A 27,335-nucleotide genomic window follows, 5' to 3' on the forward strand; every position below is an offset into this window, starting at 1 on the left:
CCTTATGGGCACAGGAACTGACCAGGGATGGGGCAGAAGGCAGAGTTCCCAATTAAGGTCACGTTCTCCTAAGCTGGGAGAGATCACCCTACCAGGTTCTCATCTGGCTGGCTGGCCCTTGCCTGGGATAGTTTAGTTTTGCTCTCTCTCCCCGGGTGGAAACTAGAGGAGGTGGGCCCCTGCTGCTCCCAGAAGACAGGAAGCCATGCTTTGCCTTATGTAGCCAATCAGAAAACAATCCTCTAGTCCAGCAGCTACACCAGGGCAAGAACTGGGGAGAAAAACCAGGGTTTAAAAACAAGCCAGCAGAGGACTGGTTGGTCATTTCCCTTCTCCCAGCCCCAGCCCCATGTATCCGCCTTAGAAGACAACCTGTCTCTTCTACTCCCAGGAAAGGCTGTGTTTTGAGGAGTTGGGTGGCAAGAAATAAAGGAGATTCTCAGTTTACCTCTTTGGGATCTCCGTTTCCTTGGATATAAAGGGAAGATATGCACACCTGAACTGCCACCTTGTAGTGCAACTGTCTACTGATCATGGAAGCGGAAGCACTCTGGAAACTGAATCAAAGTGCCGTGCAGATGCTCCATGACTCACCTCAACCAGGGGGAAGCCCTCCAGGCCGGGAAAGGGGTCTCTGGGAACATACCTCAAAGCTTAGGAGCTATAAAATAATTCCAAGCCCCCAGGGCCAATTGTCCAGGCTGACTAGGGAGAACTACCCACCCTCAATTCCTATTGTAACCAGTAATTACCAATTATTGTAATTACCAATAATACTCTGGGATTTTTAGCATCCCTTCAAATAACGTAATTTCAGATCTGAAAATTCCTCACACGTGGAAAAGGATATTACTTTTAATTGCTCTCTCACCAAGATATGTGCAACATAGGGAGGGGTTAAGTTACCCACAATCACCAAGTGACCAGGCCAAGATGACAAGTGTTCCTAATCCCTGACTAAATCCCAGCCCAGGTGGTTCAACTGGTACCCAGGTAGCTTTAAATAACCCAGATTCTCAGGTACTGATTCAGAGGTGTGGGGTCTGGGATTCTGTTCAGGTAAGGCAGAAAACCACACCTGTCTCAGGGCTTCTTCCCACGGGCACAGGGGCTGGTGGACCTGCTGCACAGGAAGGCCGGAGGAAGACGAAGTCCCAGCACAGTGAGGCCCAGGAAAGATGAGAAACCTTGCCAGCAACAGGTGGCTCACAGCTCAGCCCTGGCTCCTGAACACAGAAGAGATGATGAAAAATAGGAGCGCGGCAAGAGGCATCTGCCACGTGCATCCTGCCTCACGCAGCTGCCATAGCTTTGACCAGGAAAACACTTCTCATCCTGCTTTCGCCACAGATCCTCCTCTGCTTGGACTAGGCAGAGGTACGGGAGGTACAGGGGCAGCAGATGGAATAAGAATGAGAGCAGCTGAAAGCAGTATTCTCCTCTAGCTTGGCGAGGATGGAGAAGAGAGCTGCACCCCCACGAAAGTCCGGGCAGGAGGCTGCGCTCAAGCCGTCCCTCCCAGGCCTCAGAGTAGTGGGCATCTGCTCAGTTACCAGAGGGAGATGATGACCCTTTTCTCTGGTCTAGATCTCAGGTTTGAGGCCCCACCCCAGGATCAGTCTCTTCTTCTCTGCCAACCTCATTCCCCAGGCCTTCCCTCCCCCATGCCTTTCAGGATCCTAATAAAATAGCCAACAGTAGGGGGGAAAGGTAAACCTTTATTTGGAAAAGAGAGTTCAAATGACCATTTAAAACCCCTTTCATTTCTAAAACAGAAAATAAGAAAACAAGGAAAAGATCATCTATCAAGCTCCTGCCCTCTGCCATCTTTAGCCATTTTTAAACTACGTTTCCTGGCAGAAAAACATTGATGGGCCCTAGTCCTACAAACAAACAGGGCACTGTCTTGAGACCAACTCAGGAGATGCCCAGGGAAAGACAAACAGAGTGGATGGTGGAGTGTGGACAGATAGACCTGGGGCTCAGACAGGCACATGCCCAGTACCCAGGAAACAATGTTTAAAAATAGACTTGAATAGATAAATTCCCCAGAACCCAGGCATGGAAAGCTTATAACCATGAACGCAGCAGCAGAATTATTCAAGCTGGGTCTTCGGATCTCAAAAAAATAAGGAGAAAACATTAACCTCTAGCTAACTGTCCTGAACACCAGCCTCTCAGCTATATCCTCCAGTCCCATTCTGGAGGCCAAGTGGGGCAACAGCAAGTCAAGTCTGGGCCAGCAGCTACATCCAGCGATGCAGGATTCAGGCATGCAGGTGACTCATGTGGGCAAGGGAGCACCCCCTGGAGGCCCCAGGGTGCTCCTGCACCAGCAGAGGGAAAGCAGAGGCCATGAGCCGTCGAGGCCTTGCCGGAGGTGGGGCACCGCCACCTCCAGTTTTGCCCAGGGCCACCTTTCTGCTGAGAAGGTCTGGCCTGAGCTAAATACCAGGCTTTTCTAGGGGAAAAAAGGAAGGGGGTGGGGGAGGCAGCAAAGAGTAAAAAGCAGTGGGAGGAGAGGACCAGAGAGCTGCAGCTTAGCTGTGCAGAGGGGAGGGAACAAGTCCCTGAGGTCTTGCGTCCCAGCTGAGGCAGCTGCAGAACCTGCCGGCTCCCTCCCCGCTGGGACTCCCACCCTCGCCGCAGTCCTCCAGTGAGATAGGAGCTCCCTAACAGTTCTTCCTCCTCATGCTTAAAGAGTCTGGCACCTCAGTCCACTACCCCTGCCCACTGACCCCACACAAGGGTTCAAACTTTGGCCTCCCACAGGGCAGCCTGGGGAAAGGGATGAGCCCTGGAGGAAGCATGCCAGGCCTGTGGGGAGCTCTGGGTCAAGGGCATCCCTGAATCCGCTGCTCCAGCTCGTGGGGCCCACTTGTTACCAGAGCCCGGACGATGAGGATGCCCTGGTTGGCAGGATGGACACCTAACGAAACACAGACAATAAAAGGAGAGACGGGCCCACGCTCCTGCCGCTGGCAGCCAGGTGCCCATGTGCCTGGCAGCACACAGCTACCCGGTCACGCCCTCCACCTGCCCCTAGGCTGACAGCCCCAGTGTGGAAAGTGGGCTAGTCAGAGACAGGCATGACTACGCAGAGCAGTCCCACCCCGAGAGGATGCACACACAACACACATCTCACACGTGTGTGTCTGGCAAGAGGGCTGGGCCCAGGGGTCTCAGGCAGGGAGAAGGTCAGGTCAGAAGGCACCCCACCAAGAAACGGCCTGAATACAAATAAGCAATGAGATCAATAGCTCCCGCAACCCTGGTAATTAAAAATCAAGGGGGAGCGCTGGATACATGGAAGGAAGGGGGAACCCCCCCTTCCGCCTCTCCCAGGGCCACCCAGTATGTGGCACAGGTTTAGGAAGAGGCTGGGGCGGGGCACGGACCACAGGCAGAGAATGTGGACAGGCCTGGAGGAAATCTAGCCATGGGAGAAAGGGAACAAGGAGGGGAGGGGAGGGGACGTAAGTTTCTTGGAGCTAAGTTTCCAGAAGCATGGGATATTTCCACAGTCTCTGATCCAGGTGGCTCTTCTGGAAGAGAAGCTCTCTTCCCCTGGGAGACTGTCATAGGGCGGTGACTTCCATCTCAAAGCTGGCCAGTAGGCAGAGGTGGTCTGAAGAGCAGAAGGGGTTGGGTAAGCCATTGGCAGCCCAGAGGATCTCTTCAGAGAGGAGGGAGAGCCGGCCCAGGAGCTTGAGAGTTCCATCGTGACAAAGCCTGCGATCTGGAGCACAAAGCGGAGGCCGGTGGGTAAGGCAGCCACAGCCAAACTGCACGGGGTGGGGGGGCCCCGTGGGAGCCACACCTTAGGAGGCTGCGTCTCCTTGGCGGCCCTATCCTCCCTCACCTCCTGCCGCCTCTGGCGGAGGCCTCATTTTCTCAGATATGCCATGATACGTCAATGAAAGAAGCCGGGCGGCTTCGGTGGGACTGCGGCAAACTAGAGTGCACGTCCAAGCCCAGCATTACAAGATCTTCCGATTTTCTGAGAAAAGCCGAAGTCCAGATTTGCTATGTAAAATTAGATTTCTCAACAGAAAATCCAAACATTTTAAAAGACATGCTTTAAATAAAACAGGCATGGGGCTGATAGACTGCTATAGTGTGACTATTGTGAGGGGTAAGAAGACAGGAAATAGGGTTTCTAACCTAACCAAGTCCCTTACTAACCAGCTGCCACTGAACAAATCCAGTAGAGCACCTCCTGGTGCTCTATTTTCATCTTTAAAATGGAGGGACGGGGCTTCCCTGGTGGCGCAGTGGTTGAGAGTCCGCCTGCCAATGCAGGGGACACGGGTTCGTGCCCCAGTCCGGGAAGATCCCACATGCCGCAGAGCGGCTAGGCCCGTGAGCCATGGCCGCTGAGCCTGCTCGTCCGGACCCTGTGCTCCGCAACGGAAGAGGCCACAACAGTGAGAGGCCCGCATACCGCAAAAAACAAAAAACAAAAAAAAATGGAGGGACAGCTTGTTCTGCCCACATCTCTCTAATGCTACAAGGATAAAAAGAGAAGGCGGGCAAATGGCCTAAGGGAAGTATGATGAGGATGACCAGTGTCAGGTAGGTATGAGATCTGCTCCTTTGCTGGTCAGGTCCCAGCAGCCCAAGCCATGTGATCAAATGCCTGACCTACCATCAGTTCCCAGGGACTCTTGGGGGTGGCTTCTAGGAATCCAGGATCCACCAAGCTTACCAGTTCTGTTCCCATTCTCGCAGGACTCAGCTGAGAAGAAGATGTAATCTACTGTCATTCCAAGACCCAAGGGCATTGTGGTGACCTCTGGGCGGCCATGCTGGGGCAGGAAATGAGTATATACCGAGGTCAGGTGGAGGCAGTGCTGGATGGTGCCTACAGTCCTCCTGGGATGGAAGGGAAGATGTCAGTCAACAAACATTACTGAACTTTTCCCAAGGTCACTTCTCTGTGGGTTTTATCAAGTTTTTTAAGGGATGATCCCAAATAACTCAACCTCAGCAAATGCCTTCCCATGCTAATTAAGAGGCTGAGAGTCTTAGCTAAAATTAGCCTAGAAACAGACACATTTATATACAGTCCTGCTGGCATTTCTCACCCCCCACTCTCCTCTTGCTACCTGGTGAAGTATACCTAATGTACCCTTGTCCATGGGTCAGCCAGCTCTTCTGTGAGGCCTTACTCCCAAAGGAAAAGGGCAGGGGCTTTTCATCTGCAAGAACCTATGTGGGTCACCTCTGGCCTCTGCACACCAGTATGTTCCTCCATAAACTTAGCACACACAAGGGGAAGAGAGAGCTCAGCAAAATGTGTTCGCCCAAATCAGCCCCAGGAAAGCCAACAGGAATCTCTCTAATACACCTCGATGGGGCTGGAATGCAAGCACAAGGGAACTGGAAGAAGATTACCTGGGGAAGTCAGGCTCAGGCTCAGATATGTCTTCCTCAACGACAGGCTCAGCCCAGCCAGCAGGTCGCTCTGTAGAAGACCGGAGAGAGAGGGTTTTATCAATCACAGACAGTGAAGCAGGGTTAGAACCTTGCACCCTGAAATCCCACTCAGATCCTTGACTGGATTGTTCCAGAAGGGAAAAGGGAAAGAGAAAAGGTGAGGAGAGGAAGAAAACAATGGACCAAAGTCAAGAACCTCAGGAAGCAGACAGACAGAGGTCTCTAATACAGACATCTCTTCCCTGGCTCAGCAACTTCTTAAAAAATTTAAATTCATTCTTTAGGTAATATAGTCACATGGTACAAAAATCAAAATGTAGAGAAAAATATCAGTGAAAAGGCTCCCTCCCACTCTGGGACCTTGCCACTCAATTCCTCTCTCCAGAGGCAACAAATGTTAACAAATTCCTGGTGTATTCCTCCAGAGATTTTCTATCACCCACCATCCATTGTGTGCATATATATATCTGTGTATGTATGCGTATACATATGTATGCACACATACATATCCGTACTTATACACACCTATACATGTACACACCCATACACAAAGAAAAAAGACACACATTACCAATATCAGGAGAGAAAAAGGGAATACTATTACAGATCTTACTGACATTAATAGGTATTATGAACTGAATGTTTGTCTCTCCCCAAAATATGTTGAAATCTTAACCCCCAGTGTGATGGCATTAGGAGGTGGCACCTTTAGGAGGTAATTTGGCCTTGAGGGTGAAGCCCTCATGAACAGGATTAATGCCCTTATAAAAGGGATCCCAGAGAGCTGTCCTTTCTGCCATGTATGGATGCAACAGTAAGTTGGCAATCAGCAACCCAGAGGAGGGTTCTCACCGAAATTGGACCATGCTGGCACCCTGACCTTGAACTTCCAGCCTCCAGAACTGTGAGAAATAAATTTCTGTTGTTTATAAACTACTCAGGCTGTAGTGTTTTGTTATAACAACCCAAACTAAGAAAAAGGATAACAAGGATCAACAAAATTGACAAACCCTTAGCTAGACTGACCAAGAAAAAAAGAGAAAACTCAAATTACTAAAACCAGGAATGAAAGAGGGGGCCATCACAACCAACCTTAAGAAATAAAAAAATTATAGGGATACAATAAGCAATTGTATACCAACAAATTAGATGACTTAGGTAAAATGGACAAATTCCTAAAAAGACAAAAACTACACAAACTGACTCAAGAAAAAGAAGAAAATCTGAATAGTTCTATAACAAAGAGACTGAATTAGCAATTTAAAAATTCTCACAAAGAAAAGCCCAGGGCTTCCCTGGTGGCGCAGTGGTTGAGAGTCCACCTGCCGATGCAGGGGACATGGGTTCATGCTCCGGGTCCGGGAAGATCCCACACGCCGCGGAGCGGCTGGGCCCGTGAGCCATGGCCGCTGAGCCTGCGCATCCGGAGCCTATGCACCGCAGCGGGAGAGGCCACAACAGTGAGAGGCCTGCGTACCACAAAAAAAAAAAAAAGAAAAAAAAGAAAAGCCCAGGCTCAGATAGCTTTACTAGTGAATTCTGCTAAACATTAAAAAAGTAATATGAATCCTTCACAAATACTTCCAAAATATAAAAGAGGGGACACTTCCCAACTCATGCTATGAGGTATTATTCTGATATCAAAACTAGACAAAAACGTCACAAAGAATGAAAACTACAGACTAATATCGCCTATGAATGTAGATGCAAAATGCCTCAACAATTACAGTTCTGTGATTTATAAGAAATGTATATTTGGTCATTCAGATGACCAAATATATATTTCTCATATATAGTCAGTCTTCATATACAGTCTGAGTCCACAGTTGCTGGTTCAAAGCTCCCCAAACCCTTAGAATTTCCTGAGTGTTGAGAGTGAGCAAGGTGCCTTTTGTTATGTTCATGAGGCAATTTTGGAAAATACCTAAGGTTGGGGGCTGGTTGCCAATGGAACAAACCATGTGATTAGAGGAACTTTCAGTCCCACCCTATGACCTCTAGGGAGCGGAGAGAGGTTGGAGGTGGAATCAATCACCAATGACTAAGGATTTAATAAATCACGCCCATGTAATGAAGCCTTCATAAAACCCCAAAAGGACAGGGTTTGGAAAGCTTCCACGTTGGTGAACTTATGGAGATTCGAGGGAGAATGGTGCACCCAGAGAGGGCATGGAAGCTCCACATCCCTTCCTACATACCTTGCCCTATGCATCTCTTCTGTACAGCTGTTCCTGAGTTATATCCTTTTATAATAAAACAATGATCTAGCAAGTGAAATGTTTCTCTAAGTTCTGTGAACCACTCTAGCAAATTAATCTAACCCAAGGAAGGAGGGGATAGTGGGAACCTCTGATTTATAGCCAGTCGGTCAGAAGAAGCACAGGGAACAACCTGGTCTTTTGACAGGCACCTGAAGTGTTGGAGGGGTGCATCTTGTAGAACTGAGCCCTTAACCTGTGGAATCTGATGCTATCGCTGGGGAGACAGTGTCAGAATTGAGTTGAATTATTTGTTGGCGTTGGGGGAAACTCCTCCTCCCCCATGTTGGAAAACGAGTCTCAGAACAATATACTGGCAAACTAAATCCAGCAAAATAGAAAAATGACTATATACTATGACCAAATACGATTGATCCTAAAAATGTAAGGTTGGTATAACATCTGAAAATCAATTAATATAATACATCATATTAACAGAATACTGAAGAGCAAAAACCACATGATTATCTGAATAGTCACAGAAAAAATACCTGACAAAATCCACTCCTTTATGACCAAAAAACAAACCCACAACACTTAAAAAACCAGGAATAAAAGAGAACTTCCTCAATCTGATGAAGGGAATCCACAAAACACAAACAAATAAAAAGCAAACAAAAAAACCTCATGGCTAACATCATACTCAATGCTGAAAGACTGAAAACTTTACCCCTAAGATCAGGAATAAGACAAGAATATTCGCTGTCACCACTCAACACTGTAATAAGAGTTCTAGCCAGGACAATTATGGAACAAATAAAATGCATCCAAATTGGAATGGAAAAAAGTAATACTATTTCTATTTGCAAGGTGACATGATCTTATATATAGAAAATCCTAAGAAATGCACTAAAAAACTATTAGGACTAATAAATGAGTTTGAGGGACTTCCCTGGTGGTGCAGTGGTTAAGACTCTGCCTGCCAATGCTGGGGACACAGGTTCGAGCCCTGGATGGGGAAGATCCCACATGCTGCAAAGCAACTAAGCCCATGTGCCACAACTACTGAGCCTGCGCTCTACAGCCCGAGAGCTGCAACTACGGAGCCCATGTGCCACAACTACTGAGCCCACGTGCCACAAGTACTGAGCCCACGAGCCACAACTACTGAAGCCCGTGCGCCTAGAGCCCCTGCTCCACAAGAGAAGCCACCGCAATGAGAAGCCTGTGCACCACAACGAAGAGTAATCCCTGCTCATCGCAACTAGAGAAAGCCCACGTGCAGCAATGGAGACCCAACACAGCCAAAAATAAATAAATAAATAAATTTATTCATTTAAAAAAATTGAGTTTGAAAGATTGCAAGATACAAGACTGATATACAAAAATTGCATCTCTGTACACTAGCAATGAACAATCCAAAAATGAAATTCAGAAAATATTTCCATTTATAAAAGTAACAAAAGGAATTTTAAGTAGTTACAATTAAATTTTACAAAAGAAGTATAAGACACACTGAAAGCTATAAAACATGGAAAGAAATTAAAGATCTAAATAAATGGGAAAACTTCCATGTTCACTGATCGTAAGATAATACTGTTAAAATGGTAACACTTCCCAAACTGATCTACAGATCTGTAAATCCCTACCAAAATCCCAACTAACTTTTTTGCACAAATTGACGTGGTGATCCTAAAATCCACATAGAAATGTATAAGAGACCCAGAATAGCCAAAATAATCTTGAAACACAACAATGAAGTTACAAGATTTACACTTCTCTATTTCAAACTTATACAAAGCTAAAGTAATCAAGGCAGAGTGGTACCGGCATAAGGCTAGGCATATAGATGAATGGAATAGAACTGAGAGTCCAGAAACCCATACGTCCACTGTTGAGTTTTTACAAGGGGAGGGGTAAAGGGAAAATAACTGCTAATGAATATGGGATTCCTTTTGGGGGTGATGAAATGTTGTAAAATTATATTGTGATGATGGTTCCACAACTCTGAATATACTAAAAGCCACTGATTTGTACATTTTAAATGGGTGAATTTTATGGTATGTGAATTCCACCTCAATAAAGTTATTTTTAAAAAAAGGTAAGAGAATGTTACGGACAACTTCATGCCAATAAATTTGTTAATTTATATGAAATGAAATATTCCTACATTTTCCCTGTTAAATTGTTTTCTTTTTGTTGCTATTATAAATAGGGTCTTCTTAAAATTACATCTTATAACAAATATATCATTATTTTATTATATGAATACTATTGATTTCTGTATATTAATATTCTGCCCAGATACTTTCCAGAATTAATGCTAATAATAGTTGTTAGGTGATTCTCTTGGATAACCAGTTATATAACCATATTAACAGCAAGTAATAGTTTACCCCCTCCTTTCCATTGTTTACCTCTATTTTCTTGTCTGTATTTCTATGTTCTATTTCTAATTCTGTGGCTGGTGTCTCTCACAGCTGAATGACAGTAGTCATCCCTATCTTGTTCCCAACTTTGACAGGAATGCTACTAGACTGTCTTCTTGAAGCAAGATGCTCATTTTTGGATTGAGATGAATGCTTTTGTTTTTTTGCTTTTTCAGGCATCTGGCGGCTCCACGCCCCTTCCTCCATGGTGCACCAAAGCGCTGACTGACCAAGATAAATGTATTTTAAGAGTATAAGGAATTATCTATTTTTTCCTTAAGAAGGTTCTTTTTAAAAGAATCTGGAATAGATGTTGAATTTTAACAAATGTCTCTGACATCTACAGGATGACATGCATTTCTATTTTTTAATAGATTTCATATATTTATTAGCATGATAAATACATTAATAGATTTCCCAATACTGAACTACCTTCATATTTCTGATAAACTCTATTTGGGCATAGTATATTGCTCTTGAAATGTGATGTTAGATTCTGTTTCCTGATCTTCTATGTACATTTTTTGCATCAATATTCATAAGTGGAGAATATTAAGGTCTGTAATTTTCTTTTCCTGTGTAACTGTTGTCAGGTGTTGGTGTCAAATACTTCTTTTGTAAAAATAACTTGGCCCCCTTCTGCTGTGCTCTTTAACAATTTAAACAGTAATGGAATTACAAGTTCTTTAAAGGTTTGATGATGTTCTCCTATCAACATGAACATGGTGTTTTTGTGGGACTGTATCTCTGAGAACTTTCACTATTTTTTCACCCTGTGGTAATCTATTTATGTTATGTCTCTTCTTTCACAATCAGTTTTAGTAAATTACATTTTCTAAAATTAACATAGGCCATCTAAGTTTTCAATTTCTTTTGCACTCAGTTGAGAAAAGAACCCCCTTATAATCCTCTTAATTCTTCTGCATCTGAATACTTTTACTTGCTCCTCCCCAGCCCCCTTAAATAGGTTAGCTAATCTGACAGCTGTTTTTCACCCAAAAAACCGATTTTTAGAGCTTATTAGTCTTACTGTTTTTCTGTTCTCTAAATTATTTTCATTTTCATCTTCTGCTTTCTTTCAGCTTGTTCTCTTTTCTAACTTGGGGGATACTTAATTTACTTACTTTAATCTTTTCTTATCAATATAATTCTCTGATTCAAGATATTCTATATAATTCTATGAATTTTCCACTGAACGCTATTTTAGCTATATACCACAAATATATGGTATTTTCATTACTGTTATTTTCTACACACTCTGCAGTTTGTTTAAATTTCATCTTTGACCCAAAAGTTGTTTGAAATTTTTTAAACGTCCAGATGATAGCATTCTTTTAACTTCTATTTTTAATGCATGTGTGATCACAGAAAGTTAGCTATTCTATTTCTACTGTTTGAAATTTACTGATTTTTTTTGTGGTAGTCTAATATATGGCCAATTCTCAGGAATTTCCTGTGGATATTTTAAAAGATGTCTTTGCTCTGCTTTCAGTGCTCAGAGTTTGATATGTATCCATCAGATTTACCATACAACATGTTATTTAAGTCTTCTATATTCTCAGTTATTTTTTATCTACTTGAACTATTGTGAACTGAGAAAGATGAATTAAAACCTTCAACCATTAGTTATTTTCTGACTATTATTCCTGTTAAATACTGCAGTTTCACTTTGTGATGACTGATGTGATGTTATTTGGAACATAAATGTTCCTAACACTAATATCTTCATTTTGAATCAGAAAAATCACAGTGACCAGCAGGATATTGAAAATGGTTTTCTCTTCAGCAAGAGGCAAGCTAATTTAGGCTTCTGAATCATGTAAGAGGTCAGGAATCAGAGGTACCATTACTCCAGAAAAGAGGTGGGAGGTGAAAATCAAAACTGGCACAATGAACTCACCAATTAGAACCATCCCTCACACAGAGCCATTACGTTTTCATGTCTCATTCCTAAATGTGAATGGACACCTGATGGAATCTTTGGGAACAAACAGTGGGGTAGGAAGAAACTAACTCTTAATTAAAAGACCTTGGAAGGAACAGATGGAATTTTAAAAATTATCATCCTCAGTAGTAGAAAGGCAATATTGCATTCATTAAAAAAAAACAAACCAAAAAACAATAGTATAAAAAAAGAAGGAACTTTTAAAAGGAGATTTGGAAATTAAAAATATAATGGCAGGGCTTCCCTGGTGGCACAGTGGTTGAGAATCTGCCTGCCAATGCAGGGGACACGGGTTCGAGCCCTGGTCTGGGAAGGTCCCACATGCTGCAGAGCAACTAGGCCCCTGAGCCACACTACTGAGCCTGCGCGTCTGGAGCTTGTGCTCCGCAACAAGAGAGGCCACGACAGTGAGAGGCCCGCGCACCGCGATGAAGAGTGGCCCCCGCTCGCCGCAACTAGAGAAAGCCCTTGCACAGCCAAAAATAAATAAATAAATAAATATATATATATATATATATATATATATATATATATATAAAATGGCAGAAATTTAAAATCACTAGAAGGAATGAAAAAGCTGAGAGCATCTCACAGATGGTAGATTCTAATATCCAATTAACGGCAATTCCAAAAAGAGAAAGCAGAAGATAGGAAATTATTGAAGAAATATTACCAGCAAAATTATGTGACTTGAAATAAATTAGTTTCCATTTGAAAGGGCCGTGGAGTATCCAAAATAATGAATGAAACCAACACCCTGAGTAGGGTAAACCATCATGAGATTTCAGAAATCAAGGGATTAGAGATAAGAACCAGAAAGTCTCAGAGAGGCAAAATAGGTGATATACAAAGAAAGGATCAAGAATCAAAATGGCAGCAGACTTCTCATTAGCAATGCTGGAACCTGCAAGACAATGGACTGATTTCCAAACTAGACATTTACACTTGGCAAATTTTCATATTAGTGTGAGGATAAAAAAAATCAAGTCTTTTTTTAGTACATGAAAAGAAAAACAAAAAAGAAAGAAAGAAAACTGCTTCTCTCAACACCAGGTTCTACCCATGCAGCACTATGTACAAACGGCACTGCTCCAGCAGTTACGTGGGACTCAAGGCCTCTGCCTGTCCCACCAGGCCACATGAGCACATGGGCCACAACTGCCTCTACCCGAGCTGCAACATCTTCCTGGACCATTCAGCACTGGCAGCAGCCAAGCAAGTAAGTTCTTCTGCAAGTGTACTTGGGAAGAGGATAATAAGTTGTGCAGGGATGGGCCAGTGGAGGAGCTGGATTCAGAACTTTCCTGGTTCAAAAACTGATCAGATAGCCTTTCCTCTGTAGCCATCTGGTCAGTTTGTTAATAATAGTTTACGGAAGTCATTTATTAGCAACTGTTTTTTCCTAGAATGCACTTAATTGGGCACATGGTTTATTTTTACATGTTAAAAGACCTGAAGCTCTGGAGATAAATGGAAATGTGCAAGTGCTCATGAAAAAGAAAACAGAGTAACCCCTTTCAGTGTCTTTAAGAACCATACTGGAAAGAATAAACCACTAATAATTAAAAATATTTACAAGAGGGGGACTTAAAATTTAGATTCCCATCTTATGAATTATTCCTTCACAAAGGGAGTTGGGGAGAGTGGGAATCACATTTTTTTTTTATTATACAACTTGTGTGATGTAGAACACTCCAGCACAATGCAATGTCAACTTGTTGGAAAGTTAGACCATCACTCCCCAGCACTGTAGCTACTTTGGCAATTAAGATGCTTCCCATTAAAGTCAGTGTTACAGTCAACTTGGCAAGTTTGAATGTCTACAGTTGAGGTGGATGACTCTGGTATTGGACTGGAAATATTATTTGTTAGCACATCTAAACAAATCCTCTAGAAAAAAAGATCACGCACTATGATCTCCTTGTACTGCACCTGAAGTCTTTCTACTCATGGTCTAAAACTGGTGGTAGGTTTTTAGATTTGGAGTCCTTAAAAGAGATTCATCAGGACCCTATTTGGCCCTGGGTGGGGATACTAAACAAACGGAAGGGTATGTTCACAGTATGTGGAGGATGGGTGTGTTTACCCAAATTTAATCTCAATTTTGAAAATACTGCTATTATTGGGTACTGTTAGTGAACTGGATATTTTCCCCCATATAATGATTCTACTTACAAAGTGATTGTCAGTGTATTTTAAAGGTTCTTATTTTGTTATTAAATTGAAATGCTTATTTTATGTTTCAAGTACAGTACTGATTTTTAAAAAATAACCTATTCTTAACATGGAATTACCTATGTGGGATCCTACTACTGTTTAACTTTAGGATTTTGTATTCTTTTTTTTTTTTTTTGGCGGTACATGGGCCTGTCACTGTTGTGGCCTCTCCTGTTGCGGGACGCGCAGGCTCAGCGGCCATGGCTCACGGGCCCAGCCGCTCCGCAGCATGTGAGATCTTCCCAGACCAGGGCACGAACCCATGTCCCCTGCATCAGCAGGCGGACTCTCAACCACTGTGCCACCAGGGAAGCCCAGGATTTTGTATTCTTAAAACATTGAGCCACTGCTTCCCTGCCTGAGCCCAACTGATCCAAGCACTTATCCCAGTTCCTAGCACACGCCAGTCGCTCTATGCATGGTGGCCACCACTATTATTATTGCTATCACCACAGTTGTAATAATACACTAGCTTTGCAATTAAAAAAAAAACAAAAAAAAAAAACAAGCCATTGAAATGTTCACTGCTCTTTGCAAAATGCCAATTCAAGTTAAATTCCTTCAAGAAAAAAATGAATTCATTGCTTACCACCAGTCCTTTTACTATAGTTTTTTCAGTCACTGCTTGGTTGTCTTAAATTTCTTGGTTGTCTAGCAGTTTCTTCATGAAAGGCTTTGGGTTGAGTATAAAATTTTTGACCATACCGTCTTTCTTTGAAACCTTTCTCTCCTGTGTTCCAGAGTCAAATGTTAATGTTAAGAAATCTGAAGCCTACCTGATTATTTTTACCTTTAAAAATAGCCCAATTTTTTTGGTTCTGCCCAAACGATTCTTTTATCTTTGACTTCTGTTAACTTCACTAAGATGTCTTACTGTTGACTCTCCTATGTCATTTTTTACTGAGACATGGTATATCCTTCTCAATGTGGAGAGTCAGATCTCTTGATTTTGGGAAAATCTTCCCTGAATCATACCTTTAAATATTCCCTTTGTGCTATTATACTGGATTTCTTCTTTGTGAACTCGAACTATGTGTATGTTGAATCTCTTTAACTTCCACTACTGTTATTTTCTTTCTAGTGCTTTTTATCCTTCCTGGCCTCTGCCTCTTGCCTTGTTTTCAGCAGTGCCTATTCTCTCTTGGACTGCTTCTAATTTTGTATTCATTATGTGATTCTTAAATTTTTTATTCCACTTTTTTCCTGAGCTCTGCAGTTTACATTTCATCTACTGATGTCTTGCCATGTGCTTGAACTTATTTTATAAAAGCAATTATTTTATTTTTGTACTCTTATAAAGACAATTGCTTAATTTTTTTATTCATGGGAAAATAATCATAACGTTCATATGCTCCATGGCAACAATTTTTATCTTCGACGTATTCTTTATCTGCCTTTTACTTTTCCTGCTCTTCCACCTCTTTTTCTTATAGTATTTTAGTACAGATCTCACGCTGGCTCCTTTTGGGCAGCCCAGCTTGGAATTAGTTGAGGTTTTTATGTACAAGCTATTGGTACAAAGCTTATACAAGCGAAGACCTGGGTACGCATTCCAAGTAACAGGCATTTTTCCTTATGACGCAGGGTTGTGTGTGAGTCCTGTTCATCTTTACTTCCCCCTAGCCAAAAGAAATATGCAGTTTAAGTATTACACCTCCCCCCACCACTTAAACAGACTGCTTCGTGCAAATTTGGCTTGATTCCTTGATCAGTCTTTCCTCTACTGCCTCTTTGGACCAAAAGAGGTTCAGACAATATCCTTTCACAACCTGTGCATCTTATTCTTGTTGATGAAACAAGGGATTTTGACTTTGTGCCTCGGGGTACGCTCCTCACCTCGGAGAAGGGCACCCTGCTGGTTCTTTTGGAGATCCATATGGCCCCACAGACCAGTCTCTCCATACCTGCTCCAGCACCCCTGCATGACCTCCAGTGCTTCTTGCAACCATTCCACCTGTGCTGTGGTTCATGATTTCAAATATCTTCAGGTCTCCTAGCTTTCTCAAAGATGGAGTTTGCATTTCTCTTTTTCATTCTCCTTGTTGCTTTGGAGTGTTTTCAGAGACAGGAAGGGGAGAACATCAAGCATACTCTGCTACTTACAATCTGGAAGTTCTCAGTAGGAGTAACTTGTTATTATATCCAGGAGTACTGTCACCTTATGATTTTCAAAGCCCCATCAAGTGTATTTTCTCTCTTAAACATGCTGTATACATGCTAGTTATTAGCAACTTAATACTAAAAAGCTTGTGGCTTACTCAAGGTCTCAGAGCTAGTTAGAACCCAGGTCTCTTGATTCCTGGTCCATGTTCTGAACACATTGCACATGGCCGGTGAACTCCACTGACCTTCCCCCTAAGCATACTTATTACCAGAAGCTGATCTCTAAGAATCATACCTAGAAAAGACTAAGAAACCACATAACTGACAAATATCAGAGGTGCAGAGGAAAGAGGACCGAGCTTAGTTGGAACAAGTTAGGGAACAAGCTTAGTTCCCATTACCTGGCTTAGTATCTGTCACTCCTTCCATAAGAACCAGTCCTACAGGTCGCTGACAGGCGATGCTGCAGAAGCGGAAACGTAGCAGGAAGTCTCGGCTATACTTACGTTTCTCTGTAAACCAGGAAAAGCCATAGAGTGAAAGATAGGAAGAGAAGCCACATGCTGAGACTTCCTTAATACCAAGAAGCTTACAAGTAGGGACACAGAGGAAGTCTGGCTCTGAAGACAAGGAGATTTTCCAATGGCTATGATTTAAAGTTGTCCATTTCATTGGGTGACCATGAGGAGGACAATGAAAAAAACAAAGGAATGTGCTAAGAGAATTGAGGGAATTACACTTTCTCTTGTCACTGAGGTGCCAGCTTTCTCCCAAAATGGGCATGGAGGGACAACCAACCAAGAATGTGGCATGTGCTCACCTGATCTCTTGGGGTGACAGGAGGTGACATACTGACAGCAATCAGTGATGCCCAGGGAGCTGGGCCATAGTGGGGCCTGCAGCTTCCTCTGATAAAGCTGATGGGAGAAGTCTTCCTGTCCAGATACCTACAAGGAAAGAACAGATGGGAATAAGGAATCTGAGATGGAAAAAGGAAATAGCCCATGTTTTGGGACATGCAGACAAACATACACACACACACACACACACACACACACACACACACAGAGTCACATACTATGTATGTAACACAAGCAAAACACATAAGTCTCAGGGGAAAGTTAAAAATAAGGAGCTATTTAAAACCATTATTTTATTTTTTTTTTACTAGAAACACTGAAATATCCATGAGACAGGAATAAGGGGTTAAGAAAGTGAGGTATACGAGTCAAAGAGAACAGAACTGTATGAACATATGGTCCCTAAATTTCAGCTCAGAAACATCTACACTACTCTGCCCAGGGAATGTCAACTTCCAGGGGCTTTAATTTGCAGCAGGAAAAGGTTTATCCTGATCTTTGGATCTTCTGGATCAAAGTCTAGCATCTTAAGCCTATTACTGGGAGACCACGGGGTCAAACCAAATGGGAAATTCACCAAAGCACTTTACCGTATCTACGTCACCATCCTCGGTCAAAGCCAATGAGCAGCCTGGGAACGGACAGAACGTAGTAGGGGAAACATTCGGCAACATCAGTCATCTGCATATCTCCAACGTGTGTAGCAAAACCCCCTTTATTTCATTTAACAACAACAAATATTTGAATGCCAGCTATGTGCAAAACACCAGCTAAGTGCTGGGGAGAGAGCAGTGACAGACACAATCTCTCTGCCCCTCAAGGACATACATTTTCAGTATGCCATCAGGAGTAAAACACACCTTCATTTAATGGCCATTTACTGTGTGACTTTGGGCAAGTTAGTTAACTCTCTTGGGTTCAACATGCTCTACTATTGAATGGGATAATAATACCACATACAATTAAGAATCCTGGTAACCATAACTACTACCAATTACTGACTGCTTCCTTTGAAGCAGAAACTGGAAAACACTGTGTGCATTATTTTATGTAATCCACCAAAGAAAACCCTCTGAAGTAGGTCCCATTACATCCCCAGTGTATGACGAGGCAAATGGGGCTTACGGAAGTGAAGTAACTTGCCCAAGGTGGCAGAGCAGGCCTCTGAACGCAGGACTATCTGGCTTCAAAATGGTGCTCTTAATCACTATGCTTAACAGCAGCTGTCACGTGGTAGGCACTTAGTAAATTCTTCTTCCCATTCCCTGAGCCCGTTGATAACAGCAGCTTCCTGGCAGGATAATGCCTTTCTCTGCCCATGGAGCAACCAGGACATCACTGGCACTTGAGTAACCTCATTAAAATAAAAGCCCAAAGTGCTCAACAATAATTCAGTCATTTTATGTCTTTTCTCTCCTGTGCCTTGCCAAAAGTTAAGCAACAAATTGGATCAGCAGGGGCAAAAGAGAGGAACAAGGAGATTAAGTGACATGTACAGAAATCAGCACAAGCTGAATGCTCCTCAGTAGAGCTAAATAAACTACAATAAAACTGTAAGATACCTAGGTTATAAACATTCAGCAGTTAAAAGGAATGAGACAGATACATATGTACATTGTTGAGTGAAAAAAAACAAGCTACAAAATGAAATATACATAATATATCACATTTATAAACACACACAGTACATTATATACCAGGTGTTAGAAGCAATCACAGCATAGTATTGGAGGGCAAGAGCTCTGGGGCCAGAATACCTGGTTACAAATCCTGGCTCCACCACTCACTACCTGCAAAAACTAGAGTAAGCAAATTGCCTAACTTCTCTACACCTTAGCTTTTTCATTTATAAAATGGAAGGAATGATAGAAATTGTGAAAATTAATGAGTTAATACATGTAAAGTGCTTAAAATAGCACCTGGCACACAGTAAGTGCTTAATAAATGTAGATTATAATTACATCATCACAACAGCTTAGATACTACTGCAAATGCATAGAAAATGACCTGGAAGAACACCACCAAACTTTGAACAGTTATTACTTGACTCTAAGTGGAGACGTGGGAAATGTAGGTAATAAAGGGGGCTTTGGTCTTATTTTAAAATGTCTGAATCCTTAAAGGGATGCACTTGTGTACTTACATGCACTTACATATATACTTAGGTACTTGTAAATTAAACATAAGTTAATGATAAAAACTGAAAGGATTCCAATATACCAAAGGCACTCACGAGCTCCTAACTTCCAGGCTTGGGTACCAGCTATCAATAGAACGAGAAAAAGCCAGAGGAAGCCAGAACAGGTGTAACTGAGGTCCCTGCCACAGAAGCAACACCAGATGCCAACACCAAAATCTCTCCCTAAGCCAACCCCACAGTGGCCTCTCCCATTTCACCTTCCAGGCCGGCATCCCATGGTACTGGAGTTCTCCATCCCTGATGAAGTTGTAAAGAGGTGAATCAGGGACAGAATTCAGGTCCCCACACAAGATGATGGGGCAGTGGCTGCCATCTGACAACCTGGCCACCTTGTCCACTTCAGCCAAGAAAATGGCCATCTGGGCTAGCTTGACATCGCCCCGACGTGGGTTGTACAGGACGTGAGTATTTGCCACACATAAGGGGGCCACTGAGACTTGCCCCAGGCCTTCTGGGACTAGTGGCTGCAGCAGCAACACTAAGCCCACATTGTCCCGATTGAGGAGCTCCAAGCCAGGCCGAAAGTACTCCACAGGGCTGGCGCAGAGCAGACGGAATCGCGTGGGCTTGTAGCAGACAGCACAGCCATCTGTCTTACACCCAGTCCTCCTCTTGTAGAAACAGGTAAAGCCTGCAAGGAACACCCCACCAAGGAGATGGGTAAGAGTCCTTGAAGATGGGTTAGGGTCCCTCTACCCAGTGGCAGTAGCCCAGGCATGTGTGCCTAATGCATTGCTCCTACAGTTCAATAAGGGGAGTCCTTGCCCTTGCCAATTCCTTGGTTCTGCAGAGGCTCCCTTACAGTTGTAACCAGATGACTGAGTGGCTAGAAGGGGAAGGAGGGACAGAAGGGTATGAAGCAATAACCTGACAGGAAAAGCATGGACTCTAGGGTCAGACAAGCTGGAGTCCAGGCTCCACAACCTATGAGTTTCATACTTATAGCTTTGTGACCTTGAGCTAGTCACACAAATTTTCTGAACCTCAGTTTCCGCCCTGTAAAATGGGGATAAAAATATTCAGCCTCACAGGGTTGGTTACTTCAAGGATTAAATGGAAATATATGTCAGAATTGCTTTAAAACTTCAGGACTCTCCTCACCCACACAAAGAAGCTAGCTCACAGATGAGACTGAGGGTTTACTGAGATGAAAGAAAGATACAGTGCATTCAGGAGAGAGCAGACAGGGCCGTAGGAAGAAAGACTGGCAAATGTGCCAGGGAGCGGCATTACCCATCATTCTCAGAGAGGGCTCCAGCTGCTGCCAGTAATGGTCTTCCTGGACTTCCTGGAGACACAAGATCTGGAAATGACAACGAATCCAATCACTCCAGAGTAATGGAGGGCCCTGGAGTACGACTCCCCCCCAGGAGCAGGCACTGAAGCCACATGGGAAGCTGCTGTGGGTCTCAGGCTGGGTCACACTGAAACTTCCCCTGGTGCTGACTCTTCCCTGATAGCCACTACCAGCAAGAACAGGCCCAGAGTTAAGCTGAGATCAGATACATGCGCTGGATCTTCCTGCTCCTTGAATCCCTCATGTCTCCCTGCCTGCACAAAGGTGCTAGAAAGTGTGCACCCACGGACAGTCTTCTTAGCATCTGCCCCAAACTCATTATACCAAGCAGGCAAGCACCAGTCCTAGGCAGGAGGCCAATCATATGAACAACTGTGGGGTTCAATTCATTTTCTAAGAGCATTGGGGAACAGCCAGGGTCCAGAGCAAATGCAGGACGGCACATCTCCCCATCTTCACTCACATCGGGATCCCAGTGCTGGAATTCCTGCATGAGATTCGCAAAGCGGTAGTTCCAACTGAGGATGTCTGGATGGCAATGCAGATAGAGCTCTGAGCTCTGCTGCATCAGGTCCTGAGCCAGGATGTTATAGGACATCAGAGTGAACTGGAACTGAGGGCCATCCCCCGCCTCCAGGCCCTGAGCATCTGGCTGAGTGGAGAAATCCTCCCATTCTCGCCACAAGATTTCTGCAAAGGTGTCGGGAAGAAGAGGTCCATGGTAAGTCCATGTTATTCACAGGGCCCACCATCTCCACTCCTGACTCCATGATACTGTGACGAGTTCCTTTTTTCATTTTCCCTGTCATTCATCCCTTTCTGTGGTGATTTGAACAACACTCTAAGGACATTCTCAGACGAGACAATAAACGCCACAAAGCCTAAGATAATCTTGGCCTGTTCATCACTGTATCCCTAGTGCCTAGCATAGTACCTGGCACCTAGTACAAGTTCACTAAATATGGCCAACAATTTCTCACTTCTCATAAATCCATGGGTCTCTGGGGAAGCACTCAGATAGATGTATGTGCTTAATAGTCATCTGAGATTAAAGACATTTCTAGAGTAATCTCAGCCTTGGGTGTTTTCTGACCGCTAAACCTGAAAATGCCTACAGAGCCAGAAACCATAATGTGTCTCCCATGTGCCCTCGAGCAGGGAGCTGCAGAGTGGATTTCAAACCTATGTGAGCCATAGCACTCATTCTCCAAAGTTTAATGGAAGCCCGATATATAACACAGATAAAAATGGAGTTATCCTGGTCGAGGCAGAGAGTGGAGCCCTGAGAGCTCTCCACCGCTACCCCAGGTCACCTCCAGAGAACCAATAATGTAGAGAATCAGAGCTATGGTCTGCTTTCAGTTCTGCCACTACCTAGCTACGTGACTTTAGGCATGTCCTGCTACCTCTCTGTGCCGTGATCACTTCATCTGAAAGGCCACGGGGCTGGACGAAATGCTCTCTAAGGCCCCTCTGGATCTGCCACTGCAGGAGTCTCAGAAAAACAGAATGCAGCAGCAGAGCTCCACACAAGAGAACTTTAGCAGTGACTGTGTGCACATCCGAGACAACCTGCTGCCCCTGCTCACCCAGCCGGTTGTCAGACTCACCGTGATATGGGATTTCCACTGGGGGAGGCTGCAACTGCCCCAGGCCCTCAAAGGGCCAGATGGGAGCCTCTTCCTGGGGCACAGGCTCTGGTGCTATACTCCAGGCCACCACTGCGGGGTCCTCTTCCCACTGCCCTGCAGCCAGGGCACCCACTGGGAGGACAGCACAGTCTGCATACTGGGGGCCAGTCTGCACCGGGACTTCTGCCCACATTGGGCCCTCGACCTCTGGCAGTGGGTCCTCTCCTAGCACCTCAGGGAAAGGCTCCTCCAGGTTCTCTGCTGCCCACAGGTCACTCAGCTGCCTGCTGGACCACTTGTCTTCTGAAGCAGCATCCTGTTCTCCAGGATTATCCATCAGGTGCGCCAGGCTGCTCTCGGCTACTCCCTTATCTACAAGCAGACCCTCGCTCACAGTTGAGAGTGCCTGGCTTGACCCTTCTTCTTGCCACTGCTGCAGCAGGCCCTCACACTCCTCCTGGTCGGGGCCCCGAGGGGCCATGGCAAAGTCGCCGTCTACCTGGGGGGACGAGCTCTTCGCCAGGAAGGCATTTTTTCGACATGTGAAAAAAGCATCTAAGAAGAAAGCCAAGATACCATGTTATAAGATGACAGCATCACCCAACCCATGCTCTTCTCCCAACTTCTAATAAGTCTCATACAAGCAAGAATCATGTCCACCTTGCTCATCACTGTACCATCACTGAGCCTGCCCATTTTAGTGCCTGGAACATCATCATCAGAGCAAAGTGCTTACTATGTGCCAGGCACTGTTCTAAATGCTCTGCAAGTATTAACTAATTCATATGGTAGGGATCTGATAAATATTCAGTGTGTGAATGAAAGAATGGCTATCCCACATAATCTAGGACAGAGATGGTCACATACAACCACACTCCTTTTATCTGGAGGTTAAGAGTCCTATTAACATCAACGCTCTGGTTCTAAGAGCCGCATTACACTGGAACCAGCACTTGACCATGTGTCAGAACTGTGGGTTATGGCCTAGCACTGAAATTAACAAAGCTATGTGACCTCGGACAATGGCCCTAGTGAGATGGACTCACTCTTGACTGTAACATGAGGACAAGGGAAGTTTGAACTAGATAATCCCCAAGAGCTTTTCTAGTTCTATAAATCCACTAATCTATGAATGCATTCTAAAAGAAAAAGGCCTAAAGTAGACAAAAAGGGTGTCTCAAAATCTGTACAATCTCTCTCTTAGCAAAGGCCCTGGGTCCGCTTCTCAAATCTATTTATTCTACTCATAAATCTTCACAGACTTCATTATCATCTTTCCCATTCCATAGTACTCTAGCGGCTGTAAATCAGAAGGTGCCAACAACTGACAGCAAGAGACAGCTGCCACCTCTCTGCTACGGCAGCCATAGTGACAGCCAACAGGCAAAAAGCAGGTGGGAAAAACTATAAAATTGGAGCCCCCAAAATCCAAGCACAGTATTTTGGTGCAAACAAAACCTCCCCCCCACCAACACACACTAAGTCACTTATTTTTAGCATAGGACAAGTGACATGTATGATGATGACCCTCAATCACCAGAGATTTATTTTATCAGCTCTTTTTTTTAAAAGGCAAGAAAAACTTCAAAATGGTTCAAACGTTGAAAGATACTATCTTATTTAGGGTCTATGTGGATTTACGTCCCTCAAACCCGCGGTTTTTCAACCAGGGGTGATTTTGCCCTCAGGGAACATTTCTGCATTGTCTGGAGACAGTGGTCGTCACAACTGTGGGGATGCTACACTGGCATCTAGTGGTTATAGGATGAAGATACTGCTGAATATCCTACAGTGCAAGAGACACCTCCACAACCAACTGCCCAGGCCCAGACGTCAACAGTACTGAGACTGGGAAACCCTGCTCTAAACCCATGGGCTGGGTTGCTGGCCTTAGTCTCAGGAACTTATTAATTCCCTGCCCTTTGAAACATCCTCTATGTGTATCGCATGGCAGAAGTTCTTTGATTTGTATGTGTGAGGTTATTAGTTTTCAAACTCAGCAGGTTTTGGTTGGTGGTGGTGGTTTGTTTTTCAGCAGCAGAATTCTTTTATTAAAAGAAAATCTGTAGAAACCAAATGTACAAATACAAATGGGACTACTTTAATAGGTGTGTGCAAGTGGGTGGGGGGAGGCGGCCCTTCCTCTGACATACCTAAAACTCTGACTACTGGTCTAGAAACCTCTGGACTAGTATATGTCACTACGGCTGCCATTATGGACACTGGCAGAGCTCCAGAAATGACAGCAACATGGTTAGAAGAATATGCATTAGTTCTCTGAAAACAATGACTTCTGTGGAGTTCCTCATTTCTGAGAAGTATGTACACACAAGACATTCCCGAATTGAGTGCCTACTGCATTCTGGGTAGTATGCTAGCACTAGATACAGTGAGCAAAACAGACATGGCCCTGCCCTCCTGGAGCCCGCATTCTAGTGGCAGATACAAACATACACATACATACATTAAATGTTTTATATGAAATATATAGGAACAGAAATTACACACACACACATATCGTGTAAAGTTCCAGAAAGGAAAAGCACAGAATGCAAACAGTTGGACATCTGATTTCTAAAAGTCCTTCTTGGTCTGTCCTGCCCCCTAAAATGCCAGAGAAAAGTCTGGGGGTTCTGTGGGATCTCCCAGAGGAACTGATGGTCTCATAAGAGCCTCGGGAACGTCAAAGACCAGGAGTGGGGAGCGCAGGCAGATCATGGCAAAGTTAAACAATAACTCTTCTCTAAGTACCCGCTGGGCATTGCCTCCACCCCACTACATCTCTAAACGCACGGGACATTGCTTCAAAGCTGAAGTTTCAATGTGTCTCTGGATTCTGAACATCCGTTTTTTCAACCAGACTCCGCTGAGAGGCGGCTGGGAAAGGTGAGTGTGGAGTTGACCCAGGGGAAAAACAGGTACGTCTCTGTCTTCAGTCCACAGATCCGCCCCCAGGGCCGACTGGCCCCTGTCCACAGAGAATTCGGACATTAGCCTAGGCCCCGAGCGGCCAACCCTCCCCGACCCCCAGGGCAGTGACTCAGCGGGACCGGAACCTCTCCGCAACCCCGGGGCCAGAGAAGGGCAGCTCTGGCCCCTCCCCAAGCCGCCTCACGTTAACTGTGGCCCGACACCTCCAGGTCACAGGGGTGAGGAGGGGCCCGCCCACGACGCTCGCCGGCCAGGCCCGGGCCTCGTTTAGTCCAGGACAGGCACGGCGGGGCCGACGGCCGCCTCCCCACACCTTGGCACTGCCGGGGAAAAGTGGTCGTGAGGCCGTCCGCGACGCACGCTGCCCCAGGCCCCGCGGGGCCCCGCCGAGGCAGGCCCGGGCCTGGCACCCGCCCGTCAGGACACAGGGCCGGTACCTGAGAGGGCGCGGAAAAGGCGCGCGGCCGGCAGCAGCAGGTAACACAGGCACGACGCGATCATGGCCGGCCGCCTGCGCCCGCTCCCGCGCCCGCTCCAGTGCCCGCCTCCCTTCCTCGCAGCCGCCCGCCAGGTCTCCCTCCGTTCGGCCCCGGCCCCGCCCCCGCCCCGGCTCGCCCCACCCCGGCTCCGCCCCCGGGACGGCTCACATGGTACCACTGCGCTTCAACAACAACTTTATTGGGAGCTCAGGGCCAAGCGGGCGCCCGCTGGGCGGGGAAGTCAGTTCCCAAGGCAACGGAGCATAGCGGGCCGGGCCTGGCTCTCAGCTGCGGCAGAAGCGCCGGGATTTGAAATTAAACCCCTCCTGGAGACACCATAGTATTATTTAAAGTCCACAGTTTTATTCCCGCTTCTGCCGCCTCACTACGGCTCCACCTTGGGTCCACCACGTAACCTCTCCGCCCCTCAGTTCCCTCATCTGTAAAATGAGGTGCTGGACCTTGTCTAAGGCCTCACCCAGCTCTGACTTCTATGATCTTGACCGGCTTAGCCCAGACTGGAGAAAGCCAGCTCTTTCCCATTTTTTTCCTTTTCCTAACTCTCTTCCCCAGCTCAGATTTAGGTCAAACATTGAGTCCACACCTTGCTTCAGCACTTAAGATTTTATCTCCTCATCCTGTTCCAAATGGGCCCTTTTCCCCCTAATCTGGAAAAAAGGGTGTCCCATTGATAAGGGGGCCAAAAAGGGGAGGGGTGAACCCTCCACAAGGGCAACGGGACCAAGTCTGGTTGGTTGGTTGGTTTTCCTTGAGGTATCTCTTCTCTCCAGTGTCTATGACAGTGTCAGGCACATAGTAGGGACCAAATAAACCTTTGTTGACTGAACAAAATATATGTCACTAAAAGAAGGCCAGTTCTTCCATCAACTCTGTGCTACCCAGACCTCTTTAATTCTCTCCTCCCCTTTCCCACTCTCAATCTTCTGCCGCTGTAAAGAAGGAGGGACCACTTAATACTCCCAGTTTCAGTACCCAGTGTATGAGCTGTGTGATTTCCAACTTGTGGCTGGAGCCTTGGTTGTTCGGGGAAGCCCTCTGCGGAGTCACCAGATCTGGGACCATCTGGATACATCATAACACTGAAAGGCGGAAAGGGGGAAGAAGGAGAGAGTCAGTATTGTGGCCTTCCCACTCTGTCCCCTTAGCTCTAGAGGCAGTGTATGCCTTCAGGCAACAGCGCTCTTGCCCTTGCCAGAGATGAGGCAGAGGCTCCAGGGGCAATCTGAAGGTTGGGAAGCCTCTTAGAAACTAGCACGCAAATGTTAACTCTACCTAAGGAAGCTCCAAAGTCAGATCACTTCCTTGATATGGCTTAAATAAACCTTCCTTGTATGCCCTTCCATGTTGTCCCAATAAGTACCCAGAAGTCCAAGTTCCAAATCAGATCCTAAATCAAGGCACTTATCTAGAGACTAGGTTTTGTAAAATGATGGTTCCCATAACACTTGCAAATGTTTTTACTTATTTTTTTAATTTATTTTTTTATACAGCAGGTTCTTATTAGTCATCCATTTTATACACATCAGTGTATACATGTCAATCCCAATTGCCCAATTCATCACACCACCACCACCACCCACCGCCA

The 27,335-nt window shown here is 45.0% G+C and overlaps 1 protein-coding gene across 1 annotated transcript; it reads right to left on the bottom strand.

Moving 5' to 3' along the window:
• Positions 1–1,704: 1,704 nt before the first annotated feature.
• Positions 1,705–25,832, bottom strand: ANGEL1 (angel homolog 1). The gene is made up of 10 exons (XM_032623325.1): positions 25,688–25,832; positions 22,299–22,874; positions 21,152–21,378; positions 20,625–20,694; positions 19,589–20,022; positions 17,152–17,278; positions 16,733–16,843; positions 5,398–5,467; positions 4,709–4,875; positions 1,705–3,739 (listed from the first exon to the last, which is right to left on the bottom strand). Exons 1-10 carry the CDS (start codon positions 25,749–25,751, stop codon positions 3,579–3,581), a joined length of 2,007 nt encoding a protein of 668 aa, XP_032479216.1. The 5' UTR covers positions 25,752–25,832; the 3' UTR covers positions 1,705–3,578.
• Between the last annotated feature and the right edge of the window lie 1,503 nt (positions 25,833–27,335).

This window comes from Phocoena sinus, chromosome 2 (assembly GCF_008692025.1).
Source record: "Phocoena sinus isolate mPhoSin1 chromosome 2, mPhoSin1.pri, whole genome shotgun sequence".
NCBI classification, from domain to species: Eukaryota; Metazoa; Chordata; class Mammalia; order Artiodactyla; family Phocoenidae; genus Phocoena; species Phocoena sinus.

Excerpts from the sequence above, each read along its gene's own strand:
- ANGEL1 (XM_032623325.1), bottom strand. The coding sequence starts at position 25,751 with ATGATCGCGTCGTGCCTGTGTTACCTGCTGCTGCCGGCCGCGCGCCTT. Across the intron at positions 22,875-25,687 it reads CCTTTTCCGCGCCCTCTCAG|ATGCTTTTTTCACATGTCGA; the intron begins GTACCGGCCCTG and ends CTTTCTTCTTAG. Across the intron at positions 3,740-4,708 it reads CGAGAATGGGAACAGAACTG|ATCGCAGGCTTTGTCACGAT; the intron begins GTAAGCTTGGTG and ends TTTGTGCTCCAG.